The sequence below is a fragment of the Myxocyprinus asiaticus genome, chromosome 31 (assembly GCF_019703515.2).
Source record: "Myxocyprinus asiaticus isolate MX2 ecotype Aquarium Trade chromosome 31, UBuf_Myxa_2, whole genome shotgun sequence".
Lineage (NCBI taxonomy): Eukaryota > Metazoa > Chordata > Actinopteri > Cypriniformes > Catostomidae > Myxocyprinus > Myxocyprinus asiaticus.
In genome coordinates, this window is record NC_059374.1 from 39,559,415 (window position 1) to 39,577,157 (window position 17,743).

The window sequence follows — 17,743 nt, forward strand, 5'->3', positions numbered from 1 at the left end:
CCGGGATGCAGTTTCAATCTCTCCCCCTTAGATCAGGTCACTTCACGCGTCACTGATAGCACACAGAAATGGCAGTTTCGGAGTTTGTACTTATTTACATGACCTGCTTCCTTATTATTTGAACTTTAATAAAGGATGCATTAAAGATATAACAGCGGGGTGTTTCCTTTAAAGATGCGAGCGTGCAAGTGTTGCTTAAGCTGAGCGTCAGCTCCGGCTCTGCATTATTTCACTACGAGAGTGCTTCTGTATTTACTTATTTTGTGTTTTTTGTATAATTCTCTCATACTTTGCGATATACAGTACATCATCTGAAGCTGTTTGGAAAGTTTGGAGTATGTCTGGACTGTGAGCTGTGTTTTCTTCCTCAGTCAGGCGAGAGCTGCAGTGTTCCTCTTGCGCGCCATCATTAGTTTCATATGATCCCATGTTACGTTAAATGAGATAAAATGACTATTCAACAACGAAAATTTTTGTTGACAATTTTTTATTGTCTACGTTGTCGATAACGTCGACGAATTGTTTCAGCCCTAGTCCCCATTCTTTGTAATTGCATGGGAAAAAATGACCAGTACATTCTTCAAAATTCCTCCTGTGTTCCATGAAAGAATGTTGTTTACATTTGGGACAACATGAGGGTGAGTAAATGATGACAGAATTTAATTTTTTGGGTGAAAAAATAAGTACACACTTAGATCAAAAACACACACACACACTCGAGCAGCAGTATAAACACTATCCTGATTTATTTGTGTTTATGTAATGTTTCTATTGTACATTTGTGTATGTGTTTCTCTTTGTAAACTGTATTTGTAGACTTCTAGCCACTGGCTACAAAGAGCTCTTTGTGTGGCCGGCCCCTACACGGAGCTGTGCTATGATTGGCTGAGAGCTCCATTTAACATGTGATTGGTCAGGAAGCTTTTACAAGAGGGAGCAATTCAGAGTGGGTTTGATACTGAATAGGGACCAGTATGAGGTCTACACACACACACCTGCACATGGTCTCTCACACACATCTCCAGAATGTCTGACGCTACTCGTATAAACCAGCTAACTGTTATACTTATTTCTGGTGAGTTTAACTTTTGGTTGGTTATATCAGTACTTTCAAACCCCAGTGTCAGAACTGTTTTTAATACAGGGAATATTCTTTGGCCTGTTTTTATTCATTCACTGATTTGTTTTGTGTTTAGCTGTATCGAACTGTTTTGTTATTATTTTGTTAACATTTTTTCTTCTTCCTGGTAACATTGCAGCAGACAATTTAAGTATGAACATCTTGTCATAATATAATTACGTCTAAAGTGCTATTGTGTAGATTTATTTAATTTATTTTGTTAAAATATTCGTACAATGAAAAATGTTGGTAGCAATGCATGTTTTAGCATGATGCCATTTTATTTAAATACACGTTTCTAGTTAGTTAGGATGCTATGGTGCTTTAATTAATTCTGACTCTATATCTGATAATTACCTTAATTTCTTGCAATTGCGACTATTTATTTAGATACAAACTCACAATTGTGAGATAAATTCGCAGTTGTGAGAAGTCACAATTGCAAGATATGTTGGAAATGGCAAGATAAAAACCCGCAACTGCAAGATATAAAGTCAAAATTGCAAGTAAATAAATAATAAATAAAAAATAATAAATCGTACTTATTTAATTCTGATGCGCGATCTTGCTTCCATTGGATGCTACTTGTTTCTATTGATGAAAACATTTCTTTATAATATTATTAAATGTCTTATGCTCTTTTTTTTTTTTTTTTATAATTTTATTTTACAGTGTTAGTCCTGCTTTATTTGCAACAAAAATAGCCATATGTTTTTCATGATATGACCTGCTAATGGGATAGTTCACCCAAAAATGAAAATTCTCTCATCATTTACTCACTTTCATGCCATCCCAGATGTGACTTTCTTTCTTCTGCTAAACACAAACAAGATTTTTAGAATATCTCAGCTCTTTAAGTCCCCACAATGCAAGTGAATGATGACCAGAAATTTGAAGCTCCAAAAATCACATAAAAGCAGCATAAAAGTAATCCATAAGACAAGTCTTCTGAAGCGATGCAATCACTTTGGGTGAGAAACAGATCAATATTGAAGTCCTTTTTTACTATAAATCTCCAATTTCATTTTCAGAATGTGAGAAATGAGGAGATTTATAGTAAAAAAGAAAAATTAATATTGATCTGTTTCTCAACCACACCCATCATATTGCTTCTGAAGACATGGATTAAATTTATGGGTTATTTTTATGCTGCCTTTATATGCTTTTTGGAGCGTCTGGTCACCATTCACTTGCATTGTACGGACCTATAGAGATATTCTTCTTTAAAATATTAATTGTGTTCAGCAGAAAAAAGAAAGTTATGCACATCTGGGCTGTCAAATTAAAATTCTAATATTCGTGTAATCTAAGAAACAAATGCGCATTTGAATTTTGGATGTGTGCCAAGCACTGTCGACGACTTCAGATTGATTGCGTTCTTGCGCTAAAAAAGGCTAGACACAGCGAAACAAATAGAGTTTAACAGAAAGCAGGTGTCTCAAGATGTTTCTTAAAGTTCTTTTTAATTAGACACAGCATCTAAAAAAAACAGCGCTCCTGCACGAGACGCTGAATAAACAAAAACAAAGATGTTGTCTTGCAGAAGTGTTCGATGTGAACAGCCCCTTACAGTTGGTGGAGGTCTTTGGCCATTTCATCTTGCTCTCTTATAGGCGTTTCTCAGATTAAGCAATGAGTTTTTTAAATGCTTTGTCAGGAAAGATGTTCAATTTACAAATGTGTGTCTCAAGATCCTCACGTTCGGTTCCATTCTGTTGTGTTCCGTCTGATCGAACAGCCCCTGGCCTGGGCTCATAGTCTGAGCCGCTTCACCACTGAGTTCAGCCAAATAACACTGCTATCTGTGAATATTGCTACCCTACATACAACTGTACTGAATAAAAAACAATGTGGGGTTTCGCTGTTATTATGAAGCTTGAGTCTGGGGGTAGTATACTGTGGCATCAGTGCAAGTGGAACACTATGGGGACTGCCTGTTGAAGCACCCATCCCCCCCCCCCATTTTACTTTTGAGGAGGTTGAGGAGAGTCCCCTGTTCACTGTGTAAAGCGCTTTGAGTATTAGTGTTAGAAAAGTGCTATATAAATGTAACGTTCAATGTTCATTTTGACTTATTTGAGAATATGGACTGACTAAAACTTTTTATTTATTTTATGCACATAAAAACTTTTTTTTTTAACAGCTAGGAATGTTCTTTGCAATAATAGTGCTGTATGGTTTATGTATTTAATGCGCCCTCTTGTGGACTAAGGAAACAACGTCAGTTTAAAAATCTTTAAAGGTAAAAAATATTTAAGGTAAAATTCAAATGTAGTTTCTCTGCTCAATTGACAGCCCTAATACACATCTGGGATGGCATGAGGGTGAGTAAATGATGAGAGAATTGTAATTTTTAGGTGATATTTCCCTTTAAATTAATTTTAATTTATCACTGTGTAATTGTCTATTATCTATAAAATGCAAAGGCAGCTTAAGTGATAAGCAAAAACAGATGTTATAGTATTACTTGTGTCTGGTGTTTTTATGTGTCAAATTAAGGGACTGTGGTGCCTTACATTCAAAGTGTCATTTGTTATGCTTCTAAAGCTCAATTCCCATTATTCATTTTGGAGACCTGTCAGACTCCTCCCTCTGCCCACATCACCATGGCAATTCCCAAATTTCAACAACCGACAGCACTGTGCAGCCTCAATGTTTACTCTATGAGCTCAGACCTGGGAAAGTTGGAAAAATTGTGTGCGTGCTTGTTTTTTTTTTTTTTTTTTTTTTTTTTTTTTTGCTGCTGGCTCTCAGATATTTTAATTTTCTCTCTCTGTACAGTGCACCTGATTCCGACCAATACGATGGCAGAGAAAGGTAAAAACAGGAAGCGTGTGAATCCAGTTCTCCATACGGATCCACCTGCCCCGGACCCCATCCGAGACACCCACCAGTACTGCAATTACCCCAACCTCACTGAACACGGCTGGGAGGGTAAGAGACACAAACACTCAACTTCATGCACACCTGAAGATTCTAATAGATGTGTAGTGATGTATTTGTGTATGTTATAGGTCACAGTCTGCCTGACTACAAGCTGCTGTCGGTCCAGGTGATGATTCGCCATGGAGACCGTTTCCCGTTGTACTCCATCCCCAAAACCAAGAAGCCTGTCATTGACTGCACCCTATCAGACAAAAGGTACACACACACACACACACACACACACACACACATGAGAAAATGCTTTCATATTTTTAAACAAAGTGTAACTTTTCATGCTCATGAATGAATCATGATCAGAACATTGCAGTGAAGAGTTCATTGTCACTGTTTGTGCATGTAACATCTTTGAGGATTGATCGTTTTGCTCATGTTAAGAGGAATGTTCTGGTGTCAGTACAAGTAAAGCTCTTGGCTCTCAGACTGAAATGCATTCAGTCTGTCTGTCTGTCTGTTTATCTATCTTTGTCTATCTGTCTGTCTGTCGCTCTCTTTCTGTCCATCTCTCTCTATCTCTCTATCTCTCTGTCTGTATGTCTGTCTGTCTATCTGAATGTCTGTGTCTGTTTATCTATCTGTCTGTCTGTCTATATCTCTATCTGTCTCTCTCCTGTCTGTCTATCTATCTATCTGTCTGTCTGTCTGTTTATCTATCTTTGTCTATCTGTCTGTCTGTCACTCTGTTTCTGTCCATCTCTCTCTATCTCTCTGTCTGTATGTCTGTCTGTCTATCTGAATGTCTGTCTGTTTATCTATCTGTCTGTCTGTCTATATCTCTATCTGTCTCTCTCCTATCTGTCTGTCTCTCTCCTGTCTGTCTATCTATCTGTCTGTCTCTCTCTTTCTGTCAGTCTCTCTCTTTCTGTCCATCTATCTGTCTATATGTCTGTCTGTCTGTCTATCTGTTTGTCTGTCTATCTGTTTGTCTGTCTCTTACTCCTGTCTGTTTGTCTCCTGTCCTTCTGCCTGCCTCTCTTTCTGTCAGTCTCTCTCTTTCTGTCTGTCTATCTGTCTATCCGTCTGTATGTCTGTCTGTCTATCTGAATGTCTGTCTGTCTATCTGAATGTCTGTGTCTGTTTATCTATCTGTCTGTCTGTCTATATCTCTATCTGTCTGTCTGTCTGTCTATCTGTTTGTCTGTCTCTTTCTCCTGTCTGTCTGTCTGTTTCTCTCCTGTCTGTCTATCTGTCTGTCTCTTGCTCTCCTTCTGCCTGCCTCTCTTTCTGTCAGTCTCTCTCTTTCTGTCTGTCTATCTGTCTGTATGTCTGTCTGTCTATCTGAATGTCTGTCTGTCTATCTGAATGTCTGTGTCTGTTTATCTATCTGTCTATCTGTCTGTCTGTCTATCTAAATGTCTGTCTATCTGTTTGTCTGTCTCTTTCTCCTGTCTGTCTGTCTGTTTCTCTCCTGTCTGTCTATCTGTCTGTCTCTTGCTCTCCTTCTGCCAGCCTCTCTTTCTGTCAGTCTCTCTCTTTCTGTCTGTCTATCTGTTTATATGTCTGTCTGTCTGTGTGTCTGTCTGTCCATCTCTCTCTTTCTGTCTTTCTAAATGTCTGTCTGTCTGTCTGTCTATCTATCTGTCTGTCTCTTGCTCGCTCTCTGTCCATCTCTCTCTCTCTCTCTCTCTCTCTCTCTCTCTCTCTCTCTCTCTTTCTCTTTGTCTATCTGTATGTCTCTCCGTCCATCCATCCAAACACACAATAAACATCTATATACATATTGCCTGTCTTTTTAATGTGTCTGTCTAAACACATCAAAATCTGATTTGGCTCTGCCCATCACTTTAGAGGATTGTTTTTGAGCTTAAAACCGACAACCACCAGTGGTTGGTGTGTCAACGCTGGTTTCTGTCTGTATGTGTTTCAGGTTGGTTGTCTTAAAGGACATGCAGTTTATGAATCGTTATCAGATTAATATTTCATTCCTGCCATCGTCTTTTATCCCTCTCTAAGCTGTGTTGCCGTGGATACGCCAGTATTGAACAGTCACTGTAATGTTACTGAAAATAACATTGATGTGTTTCCATGGTTTCGTCGTAGTATTCTAACCAATACCGTGACAAATGCCGTTGTCAGAATATCCAGAGAATTATTAATCACGGTCAGCAACCCATAATATTTCCATGCTGTCTCAGATTTTATGTATTACATAGTAATCCTTATCCATAAGCCCCTCTCACTCTTGTGCAACATTGTATTTTCCTTTTTCTCTATCTCTCACTAGTACTTAACACACACACAAAAATATCAGCCTATCTATCTAAATGGCGTCATACAGTACTCATGTAGACACATTGTTTTTAAATGTTGCTAATTATTACAGACTAATCTAAACCTAAATCCTAACAAGTAATATAGGAAAAATAATTAGCATTAACAACAAAAATAATAATGTAGTTTATGAACCTCTTTTCCCATTGGATGATGTCACAAAGGCATATTTGGAAAAGTTTGCTCTTCATTTATTTTTTTATTTAAATCATTAGTGTTACTATATCACTCCTTGCGGGTTGATCTTGTAATAACACTCTTCGTATGACTTGAACTTGACTTGGACTCGAGTCACAAATTTGATGACTTGCGACTCGACTTGGACTCGAGCTCTCTGACTTGGAAAGACTTTATTCCTTCCTAAACCAAAGATCAGAGTTGTACATTTAAAAATGTGCAGCTAATCAACGATTCATTTCCCCAATAAACAATTTGTTTGATTTTTTACATCTGCATTTCCACGGTCCACATTCAACCAATCAGAGAACCAACCAATCAACTTCCACGAGAGTAGGACCAAGTTCGAACATTGCGCATTCAAGGATGACACAGCCAAAATGATACCAAATGTAATTTCATTTTGAATTTTTTTTTATTTCAGAATTGGGGGAGACGGAGTGAAGAGGCTGATTTGAAACCCCCCCCTCCCCCCCTCTCCCAATCATGCATATGTCCAACACTGATCAACACTGAAAATAATTTCGTATGAGATACCTTGCAATTGCGTGGCTGTGAGTTTGTATCGGCCAACTAGACGGAGGAGTCACGTGGTACCTGTTACTTTTCTCAGCGCTGGCCAGGATGCATGAACTCACAGTGGTTTGTTATTACTGGATGATGATTTTTAAAAATGCTTTTATAGATAATGTTGAGGCGGATATTCATTCACCGGTATGAATCCTTGCAATTATCAGTTTTTATAAAAAATAACTATCCAGTGTAAAATATCTCCAAATGGATATAAAGTATTCTTAGATTTAAATGCGGATGAATGAAGGATTCGGTGTTCAGAGCGTCTAGCGCCCCCTGCAGGAATAAAACACCCAAGACAGTCAGTGGCGTACAACGTGCAATTTCTTCTGTAGGTCTGTAACCGCACAAAACTTTCGTATGAATTTAGAAAACATGAAATATATCACATGAGTCATATCTGGAGTCAGTGAACATGTTGAAGGCGTCTATAGAAATGATCAGTTGATTTTCATGGTGAGGAAAGCAGACAGGCATTTCAGATGAGCAGGTAAGAATTGTAATTTTCTGAAAGGGTAAATTTTTTCTGAAACATTAACCATAATGCTTTTTCTGAATGATTGATATAATACAGTGTATATACATATATATATTTAAGAATATGCATTGAATTCAGGATGATGCGATTATACGGTTTCAAAAATATCACGGTTAATTAAACCGTAAGAATTCAGAATCAACGGTTAAAAACCTTGAAATGCTTTATTTACACGTAGCAAAAATATTAGATATAATGTACAAATATATAATATAAAAGAGTTTTTCGTAAGATTTTGTAAGTCTAAATGGGAAAAATCTTGTGCCTGTGTGGGTACTGGAGCTGTTGCTATAGTTACGGACGGTGGCCGTGCTTTAATGGCCAGGTGTTTCGAACTGAACGTGAACTTTCAATTCACGTGAAACTGAAGCTTAAACACACGGATTCCAAAATATAACAGAGGAATTCCATCTACCAGACTCATATCCATAAAAAAAGTGACTTAAATCGGCTGTTGGGGAGCATTTAAATGACTGACTGAAGACGACAGATGTAAAACATGCAAACAGAATCATAGAAAGATAAATATTCTACAAATGGGACAGGACGCTCCACTAGTCGTCCAACAACACTGTGTTGATTTTAGTGATGAATAAAAGATGTAATTTTTTGTATTAAGCGTGCTGACAGCACACGGTGCATTGTGTGTAGTTACTATAAGCGAGTAAACTTGAAAAGTTGTGTCTTAAATCGTCCTCATTATTCAAAGCATTGCTTCTGTACAAATTCACCACATTCAACAATAAATGTCCATTTTAGTCATGATCACACTTTAAATGGCCTGCTGTAAGCAATGTTCCCGTTATTATTCATAGTCCAAAGTTGTGGACCGTATTTTAATAGAGACTGTTGCTCATTCTTTATGTTGGGGTGTCTGACAGACACTGGATTGCTTTAATAAACTGATCCAGCAGAAAACTGTTCAATGCCATGAACTACATGATGCGCACCCACAATAATCTTACATTTACACACTTTTGAAACACTCTGTTTACACTGAAGCACATCACTGAGCTCGGGATGTGCATAAGCGGTGTCGTGCCCTAGATTGGAGCATCTCTTATTAGCTCTTATTTTGTGTGTGTGTTTGTGTGTGTGTGTATATATCAGTTTTCTTATTATAGAGCGTCCACATATCCCCCAGAAATACGTCCACTTAGACGTTTAGGTAATTGTTATATGATATGCATTTTTGCATCAGTGCTTTTGCATAATAAGAAAATGTGCAAATAACTGTAAAACCGGTTAACAGCGATTTTTATATTTGTATTTCTTTTTTTTTTTCAGACGGTAATCTAACCGTCAAAAACTCACACTGCAGCATTCCTACATTGAAAATACTTTTTTATTAATCTATGCATTAATTTGAACTGTTATTATGAATTGTGTAATGTGGTCCCCCTCAATGTTCAAACCAAATCTACGCCATTGATACTCGGACACTAATTTGGGCAAAGAGCAATAGTGACTTGTTTAAGACTTGACGCTTAAAGTTGAGGAATTGGAACTTGATTTGGACTTGCCTGTCTTGACCTAGGACTCGACTTAAAATAATGACTTGGTCCCACCTCTGACCATTATAATATATAATATAATATAATATAGAGAATAATATTATTCTAATGTTTGGTTTAAATTCCAGTGGCAAAAATGGCATTCGTATAGGTTTAACATAGATTGATTATGGTCAAAAGGCTGAAAAGTTATATTATCTCAAGTTATATTTTTTCAGCAATACTACCCTGCTTTAAAAACAACTATTTGTTCATTTATTTTTTATTTTGCAGAAAGCCCTCTCATTTCCTCTTAGCCTCCTTCATCAGTCACATGGCTCTGGGTGGGCGTGGCCACTGGGATGCATCACTCGGATCTCTGCCCCGATTACCCAATCACAGCAGCTGTGAGATGGGCGAGCTTACCCAGACAGGTAGCCAATCAGCATAGCATTTCCCATACTACAAAATGTGTATACTTATGCAGCGTTCACATGGTATAGGAATTACTATCATTATGAAATAGCAATGTGGAGATTCTACTCATAGCTCCTCATGCCCCGGGACCTTAGAAGTGATTTGTTTCTATGGCAACACACAGAGTGCCAAAACGGCTGTGTTGTTGATAACGGCAAATATTTATCACTACATTAATTCACCTCTATATGTTGTTGCAAAATATTTAAAAACAAAAAAAGCATACCTACATGTAACAATGGCATAATAAAATTAAACAGAAATGTGTTCACTAGTTTTAACTGTTGAGGTACGGGTAGGTTTAGGTCTAGGTTTAGGGTAAGGTTTGGGGTAGGGTTAGGTTTAGGGTTAGGGGTAAGATTAACAGTACTCCTTTAAATGAAAGTACAATGCAACAGTACGTATGTACATAAAAAGTACATTGTATCAAATGTTTAAGTAAATGGTATTAAAGATACCTAATATAAAGTGGGTCCACAACTTTTGCAGTTTTATGCAGGCGTGAACTCTTTTTACAAGTCTGAATCTTGTAATTGCAGTAATTCAGACATGGTGTGAATGCACATTGTATTAATGGTGCAATGTACCAATGTATTTCTTATTTGTAATATGATTTTCCAGGTATCATACAGCACTTGAAAAATGGCGATCACCTTCGACAGGCCTACGTAAAACGTCACAATCTGCTGACTGCTGATTGGTCGCCACAGCAGTTGTGGGTGGAAACTACTGGTAAAAGCCGCACCCTCCAGAGTGGATTGGCTTTGCTGTTTGGTTTCTTGCCTCATTTTGATTGGTCACGGCTGACGGTAAGGCAGCAGTGGAGTACACTGTTCTGCGGTTCTTCCTGCGACTGTTCCGCGCGGAACTGGTACCTGGACCAGGAGCAGCACAGGCAGTATCGGCAGAGGACTGCAGACACGGAACTGGAACGCACATACGTTGCAATGGCGAAAACTTTGGGTGTGGCCACAAAGAATTTGAGGGCGGCCAATCCGGTCGATGCACTCTTATGTCACTTTTGCCACAGTCTTCCCTTTCCCTGCTCAAGCTCGCGGACTATAGCAAATGCTCCGGCTGAGGAGGTGTGTCTTACACTACAGCACTTTGCAGTGATTCGCCGGCAACAGAAAGATGATGAAATGGAGCGACGGGAGGCGGGGCTTTACCGCCGTTATGCAGTGCTTGCAGCGCATCCGTACCTAAACCATACCGCGGCACGCTTGGAGAGGATTGCTAGAGGTAGCCAGATGCGCAAAGGCAAGGAAGAGGCGGTCTTTGCTTTAGCTTCTGCCCATGACGTAACCATGACGCCATTGCTAAGCGCACTGGGTCTGGAAGGGGCAGGATTTCCGAGGTTTGCTGCACGGCTGGTGTTCGAGCTTTGGAGTAGCCCGGAAGTAAAAGACAAGGGGAAAAATGAGAAAATTAGTGAAAGAAAAAGAGGAAAGGAGTTGGACAATATGTTTATTCGTGTTCTCTATAACGGAGAAGACTTGACCTTTGACACGGCCTTCTGCCATGGTCACAATCGGCATTCTGATCAGCCGCTGTGCCCTCTAGGAAATTTCCTGTCTTTTGTGAGAAAGGATATGTTTAACATTGTTAATGCTACGAGTTATGAGCAGGCCTGCCACCAAACTGTACTGTAACATGAAAACGAGTGAGTGAGGAAAAGCATTAAGGGAGAATGAGTGAAGGTTGAAGAGATAAATGGGTGAATTTCATAAAAACATGCCTTGGTCACACTGATTTTGTAGTAAATTATGACTCTGATATGATCTTTACACATTTTATGAGATTCACCCAAACAGAAGGCGAAAGTGAAAACGTTAAGAGCGAATGCTAATTATGAGTTTTTGTTTCAGTGTTAAGTCTGTGGACCAAAAAATTGTACCTGCACAAAACTTTTTTTTGATACACTTTGCTAATCACTTAGAATCACCCGACAAATCAGAGACTGAAAATTTTTACAATAATCATTGAGTATAAATGAGATGTTTAGATGTAGGCTTTGTTTGAATGCACATTTGGATGAAGATGGTGGTTTTAATAAGGTATGATATGGAATCAAGAACCCCTCAAAACCACCTGAATCCAACACCACAACAAACACACAGTCACTTCTTAAAACACCTCTTGCCTTTATTCTGAGTCTATGTAATCCAGAAATACTGCACAGTCATAAAGACAGTCCTAGCGGTTTCACTAGATAGAAAATTAATAATCCATTTGTGTTGTGTTTGGAATTTAGGGCACTTAGACACTTTTTAGTAGAATTCTTGCAGTGATCAGGAATCTGATGTATTTCCGTTGCGCATTTCTTCCATTGTGTTAAAGGGATAGCTTGGACAAAAATGTAAATTCTGTCATCTTGTGTACTCACGGACATGTTGTTTTAAAAAAGGTTTGACTCTGTGGGACACAAAAGAGGTTACAGTAGGCAGAATGACAGCCTCAGTCACCATTCACTTCTATTGTATTGAAAAGTTAACATCTTCTGTATTCCATGGAATTAAATCATACAGTAGTGGTTTGAAACAACATAAGGTTGAGTAAATGATGACAGAATTTTAATTTTGGGGTCAACTATCCCTTGGCCTTTTTGGCTTAATTTCAGCACACTGTCATGGTTTGTTTCTCCCACATTTTGTGTCCTCTTTTAGTTATTTTATTTTGTTTATACTTTCAGTAAGGGGAAAAGAAAGGAGTGTTAACAATCTTTGTATACTACAGAAATTGAGTCTAATGAAATTATTTTGTATAATGAATGATGTTTTAAATGATCAATGTGTTCTGCAACATTCCAAACGTCAAAGCACATTTTTCCAATAAAAACGTGGAACATTTAGTCTAAAAACGTCATTGTGTTTTGTCTGAAAATACAGTAGCTAGTCTTTTTACTATCGGCAGAACGTCTGGTCAGCATTGCAGGTAATTTTAGCCCATTTGTGTGAAAAGTGCAAATCAATCCCAGAACAACAGCAAAGGACCTTGTGATGATGCTGGAGGAAACAGGTAGACAAGTATCTATATCCACAGTAAAACAAGTCCTATATCGACATAACCTGAAAGGCTGCTCGGCAAGGAAGAAGCCACTGCTCCAAAACCGCCATCAAAAAGCCAGACGGCAGTTTGCAAGTGCACATGAGGACAAAGATCTTACTTTTTGGAGAAATTTCCTCTGGTCCAATTAATTCAAAAAAAGAAAAAACATTTTTGGCTATAATGACCATTATGTTTGGAGGGAAAAGGGTGAGGCTTGCAAGCCGAAGAACACCATCCCAGCATGGGGGTGGCAGTATCATGTTGTGGGGGTGCTTTGCTGCAGGAGGGACTGGTGCCCTTCACAAAATAGATGGCATCACGAGGAAGGAAAATTGTGGATATATTGAAGCAACATCTCAAGACCTCAGCCATGAAGTTAAAGCTTGATCGCAAATGGGTCTTCCAAATGGACTATGACCCCTAGCATACCTCCTTTTATTGCAAAATGTCTTAAGGACAACAAAGTCAAGGTATCGGAGTGGCCATCACAACACCCTGACCTCAATCCGATAGAAAAGTTGTGGGCAGAACTGAAAAGCATATGCGAGCAAGGAGGCCTACAAACCTGACTCGGTTACACCAGTTCTGTCTGGAGGAATGGGCAAAAATTCCAGCAACTAATTGTGAGAAGCTTGTGGAAGGCGACCCAAAACATTTGATCCAAGTTAAACAATTTAAAGGCAATGCTACCAAATACTAACAAAGTGTATGTACACATCTGATCCACTGGGAATGGGATGAAAGAAATCAAAGCTGAAATAAATAATTCTCTCTACTATTATTCTGACATTTCACATGCTTAAAATAAAGTAGTGATCCTAACTGACCTAAGACAGGGAATTTTTTCTATGATTAAATGTCAGGAATTGTGAAAAACTGAGTTTAAATGTATTTGGCTAAGGTGTATGTAAACTTTAGACTTCAACTGTAGGTGTGCCATCTTAGGCTAAGACTAGGCTAATACTACGTACATTTGTGTGTTTTACCTGATGGCCACTAGATGGGAGAAGAGTTGCATCTGTAGAACCTGTAAAAGCAATAAGAGACAATTCAGAAAAGTGATTTCAGGTTGAGTCAGCACTAAGAAATAGAACAAGCATCAGTCCATTAGTCATCATTCTAAACATGCTAAAATGCAGAATGCCTGTGGCTTTGAGTGATTATTGTGAAATATGTGATTGCAAATCATGTGGAATAGTTTTCTAGAATGACCTGTCAAATAACGCAATATCGGACAAAAATGCATTGTGGAGTAATCACCAAAAATAAGTAAAAGACTCTGAGACGCTGTGATCTCCATGAGATGATTTTAATTACCTGCAGCCTTTCTCTCCAAAGAAGAGATCATTTAATTACTGAATTGGACAGAAAAATCGATCTTGAAGTGAATGTATGTGTGTGTCTGATAAAGAGAGAGCATTTGTATGGATGTGAGTGCTGAGTGTTTAGAGAGAAAGAGTGAAAAAACCTCTTAATTAACATATTAAGAAATAATTTAAGAAAACATTGATCACTTTTCAAAATGATTCCAATTGAAATGTTTCATATGATCTTTATATCGTTTAATTGTCAATATTTTGGAATACATTTTGATTTACAACCTACAGTATATGTCATAAGAGGACAGTTTTTATGTGTGTGTTTTTATATTGCAGTAACACCACTGATACTGAACTAAGTGACATCAGTTTTTTATCGAAATTTTTAAATAATACTTATTATTATAAAACAGATAGTTCCGGTCCTCGAATCTGATTGGACAAGAGACGTTCCATGAGTAATGATGTCTCAGAACAGCAGCACTGAAAGCTTGACTGTTTGTATGGACCCTTTTCACACGTCCACGTGCCGCGAAGCGGAAGTCGTCATAGTTGGCTAAACTTGAATGGCGGTGAATGGGGGACCACAGGAAATACAATTTTTGCTTGCCCATTTGCTCCAACAGCAAAAGAAAAAAATCAGCGATTATGCTTCCACAGCTTTGCAAAAGAAGATAAAAATATACAGCGCTGGATAACAGCAGCTGTGTTAGAAGCGTAAAACATATTTCAGGGTAATATAATTACACAAAATATTTTTAAAATTGGAAATATAAAAAAGTTTGCTACATTTATGTTATTAAAGAAGAGCAGCGCAGATGTGCAAAAGATCCTGATCCGTGGCGTAAGCAAATAGTTTCATGCACAAATGCGTTTTTTTGTGACAGTCCTTTTTCTTCATTTTTTAATTTACTTGTTCTTTTTCACACTCGCAATGGTGCTGTATGGCCCTACATCAGCACTGCTGTGATTACCTGCGGCACTTGGCTGATGCACCAAATCACAGCCATTCTGATGTAGGGCCATACAGCACTGATAATGCATTAATGTAATGTTTTACTTATTTCAATTTATGTCAAAGATGCTATATTATTAATTAAAAATTTTCTGCTACTTTAAAAAAAAAAAAAAAAAACAATTACAGGAAAAATGTCAGTGACATGCATATTTTCATGCTCTGAGAGATTTTCACAATTAATACAAAAATAATTGTAATTATTACAGTTTAAAAGTTTTGTAAAACATTTTCTGTACACTACAAAAAAATCGTTTTCTTACTAAGTATTTTTGTCTTGTTTCCAGTAAAATATCTAAACCTTTTGAAACAAGATAAATTAAATTGAGAAGCAAAATGACAAGATCTTTTGTCTTGTTTTCAGAGAAATCTGACACAGTTAAGTAATGTTTAAGCTTATAACAAGAAAAAAAAAAGGCAATGGGGAAAGACAAAAATTTAAATAAAAAAAAATAATAAAAAAATACAATAAAACATAATTCAAAGAGAAATCAAGTTTATTTTATCTTACCCTATTGCCAAATCATTTTTTTTTTTTCTTGTTTTAAGCATAAACTCCAATCAGTTTTGTTAGATTTCTCTGAAAATGAGACCTAATATCTAATGTCAAGTAGTTTTAGTTGTTTCATGGATGTTTAGATATTTAGATATGTTTAGATCATTATTATTATTTTTTTTAATGCAGTGTACAAATTGGGTACATTTCATTTGGACTTTTTGCCATTTCAATGTGAGCGACAGCATCTAGCACCACAATTTTAAAATGACCAAGTATGCAAGTATGAATCCTTTTGGTATTTGCAAAATAAATGATGTCTCTAAGGAGAAATGTCTTAAAAGAGTGTATAATTGTTGTACAATCGAAGCACACTTAAATCTCAGAATCACTGATCTCTTTGACAGCTATCAGAGAGATTAAGTCAAAATTAGTAAAAGAGTCTAGAAAGAAGGGGCATTATATTTTAAAGTGCAGTTTTGCATTTGTGTGAAAAGTGTGTATATTTCAGTGATGTCAGAGACTGAATTTTCTCTGCTTGGCCTTCAGCAGCTGTTTCACAATTTCCTTCTTTTGTATTCGACACGCACAATTGCATCAGGTTGACAAACATCTCCTCTAAACACAACTGTTTCTTCATAAAGTAGTTTCATAAATAGTGTGTGTGTGTGGTCACATCTGTAATGTTTCACTCACTGCTCTGTCATAACATTTTCTTCACCCTGATGTTTCCTCCCACAAAAACAGATCCTACAACATTAAAGCATCTGCACACACACGCTTGAAGGGTGCGGAAAGCTATGGAACATTAACACACTCCGAGTTTTTCCATGTCGTTGTCTGTGTGTGTTTGTGTGTCGAAGTGAGTGATTGAGTGAAGGAAAGAATGAGGAGTGATGCATATAATGAATGTTGGTGCTGAGTGATCATGAAATGTTTCAGAAATCTTGACCTCCACATGCCAGAGGCAGTTTATCAGCTCAACTGTGTGTGTTCAATGCTCTTTCTTTCTCTCCAGTCAAAACTCAACAGAGTGATTAAACATTTTAGACCAGAGTAAATGAGTACACAAGCATGTGTGTTTCTGACTGTAAACATGTTCAAACAGTATACACATTTCAGTTTAGTTGTGTTTGCTAAGGCAATCACCACTATTACTGTTGCCCATTTTGAAGTTTAGTGATTTGAACAAACCCCTAACCTTAAGTATTAAACTTTGCTGTGTAACTCGTCTTGCACTATGTATGCTACAGATGATAAAACGTGTGAAAAATGTCCATAGACTTCCATACAATAAAGGGATGCGAACTATATCCAGAGACCAGAAGTCATAAAGTTGACTTTGTTTGGATGACAGAGAGTGACGCAGACTGAATTCATGATGTTCTCACAGCACATTGAACATGACGTGCTGATGGTTGAGTCCAAACACCCCTATTCCAGTCTTTGGTGGCTTCCATTCACACCTGTTCCTTAATAACACACTGAGCTCCAGGTCGTACCAGCACACCTCCTGCAGGGGAACAAGTTCAACACAAATATAAAGATGATGACAAAGAGAGCTACTTTGTGTTTTCCTTTTCTATAATTGTTTGAAACACTTTACTGTAAATATTAAACTTTGTATGAAGTATTTAAATTCATGAGCGACAGACAGGAATGATACCATAAATCCTGCAGCTTGTTATGGAGAGGCGTGCTTTTACTTTTCTGAGCAATCAAACATATCATTTTTGCCTGTTAGACAAACAGTAAAAAAACGTACATGAACTTATATTGACCTTACGCACACTTGTGAACACCTAAGCAACCTCATAGTAATGTCCTGGCAACCACCTTTAACTGAGAGAGAGAGAGAGAGAGAGAGAAGAAGAAAAAATAAAGAAAATTATACTGTACACTGGATGTCATAGAAAGATATTATGTTTGTCTTATAATTGTTTAACTTCTAATAATTAGTACTTGTTCATACATTGCGTGTGAGTGCAAGAGTGAAATATTTCTGGCTAGGTCTGATCCTCTCAGTTTTGTCCTCCAGAACCAGATGGGTGGAACAGATCCGAGCCAAAACGACACAGAACCCCCAGGGCAGAACAAATCCACACACATATCACAATACAATAACACAATCACTATCCGAACCGCTCAGGGACCCACAAACACTCAAACAAACAGTGTGAGTGAGTAAATCAGTCAGTCTGTACATTTGTATCATAGTCATTAATATACTGTCATTGGTTCAGAAGAATACTGTGAATATGAGTGTGTGTGTG

General features: G+C 37.6%; 1 protein-coding gene across 2 annotated transcripts in view; it reads left to right on the forward strand.

The window, feature by feature from the left end:
• Positions 1–13,401, forward strand: part of LOC127422231 (2-phosphoxylose phosphatase 1-like) — a 33,759-nt gene extending 20,358 nt beyond the window's left edge. For both annotated transcript variants that reach the window (XM_051665588.1, XM_051665587.1), the window contains exons 3-6: positions 3,902–4,054; positions 4,135–4,261; positions 9,410–9,549; positions 10,214–13,401. In XM_051665588.1, coding sequence (XP_051521548.1) covers positions 3,902–4,054; positions 4,135–4,261; positions 9,410–9,549; positions 10,214–11,244 — 1,451 coding nt within the window. In that variant the 3' untranslated portion in view covers positions 11,245–13,401. The remainder of the gene's footprint in view (positions 1–3,901; positions 4,055–4,134; positions 4,262–9,409; positions 9,550–10,213) is intronic.
• The last annotated feature ends 4,342 nt before the right edge of the window (positions 13,402–17,743 follow it).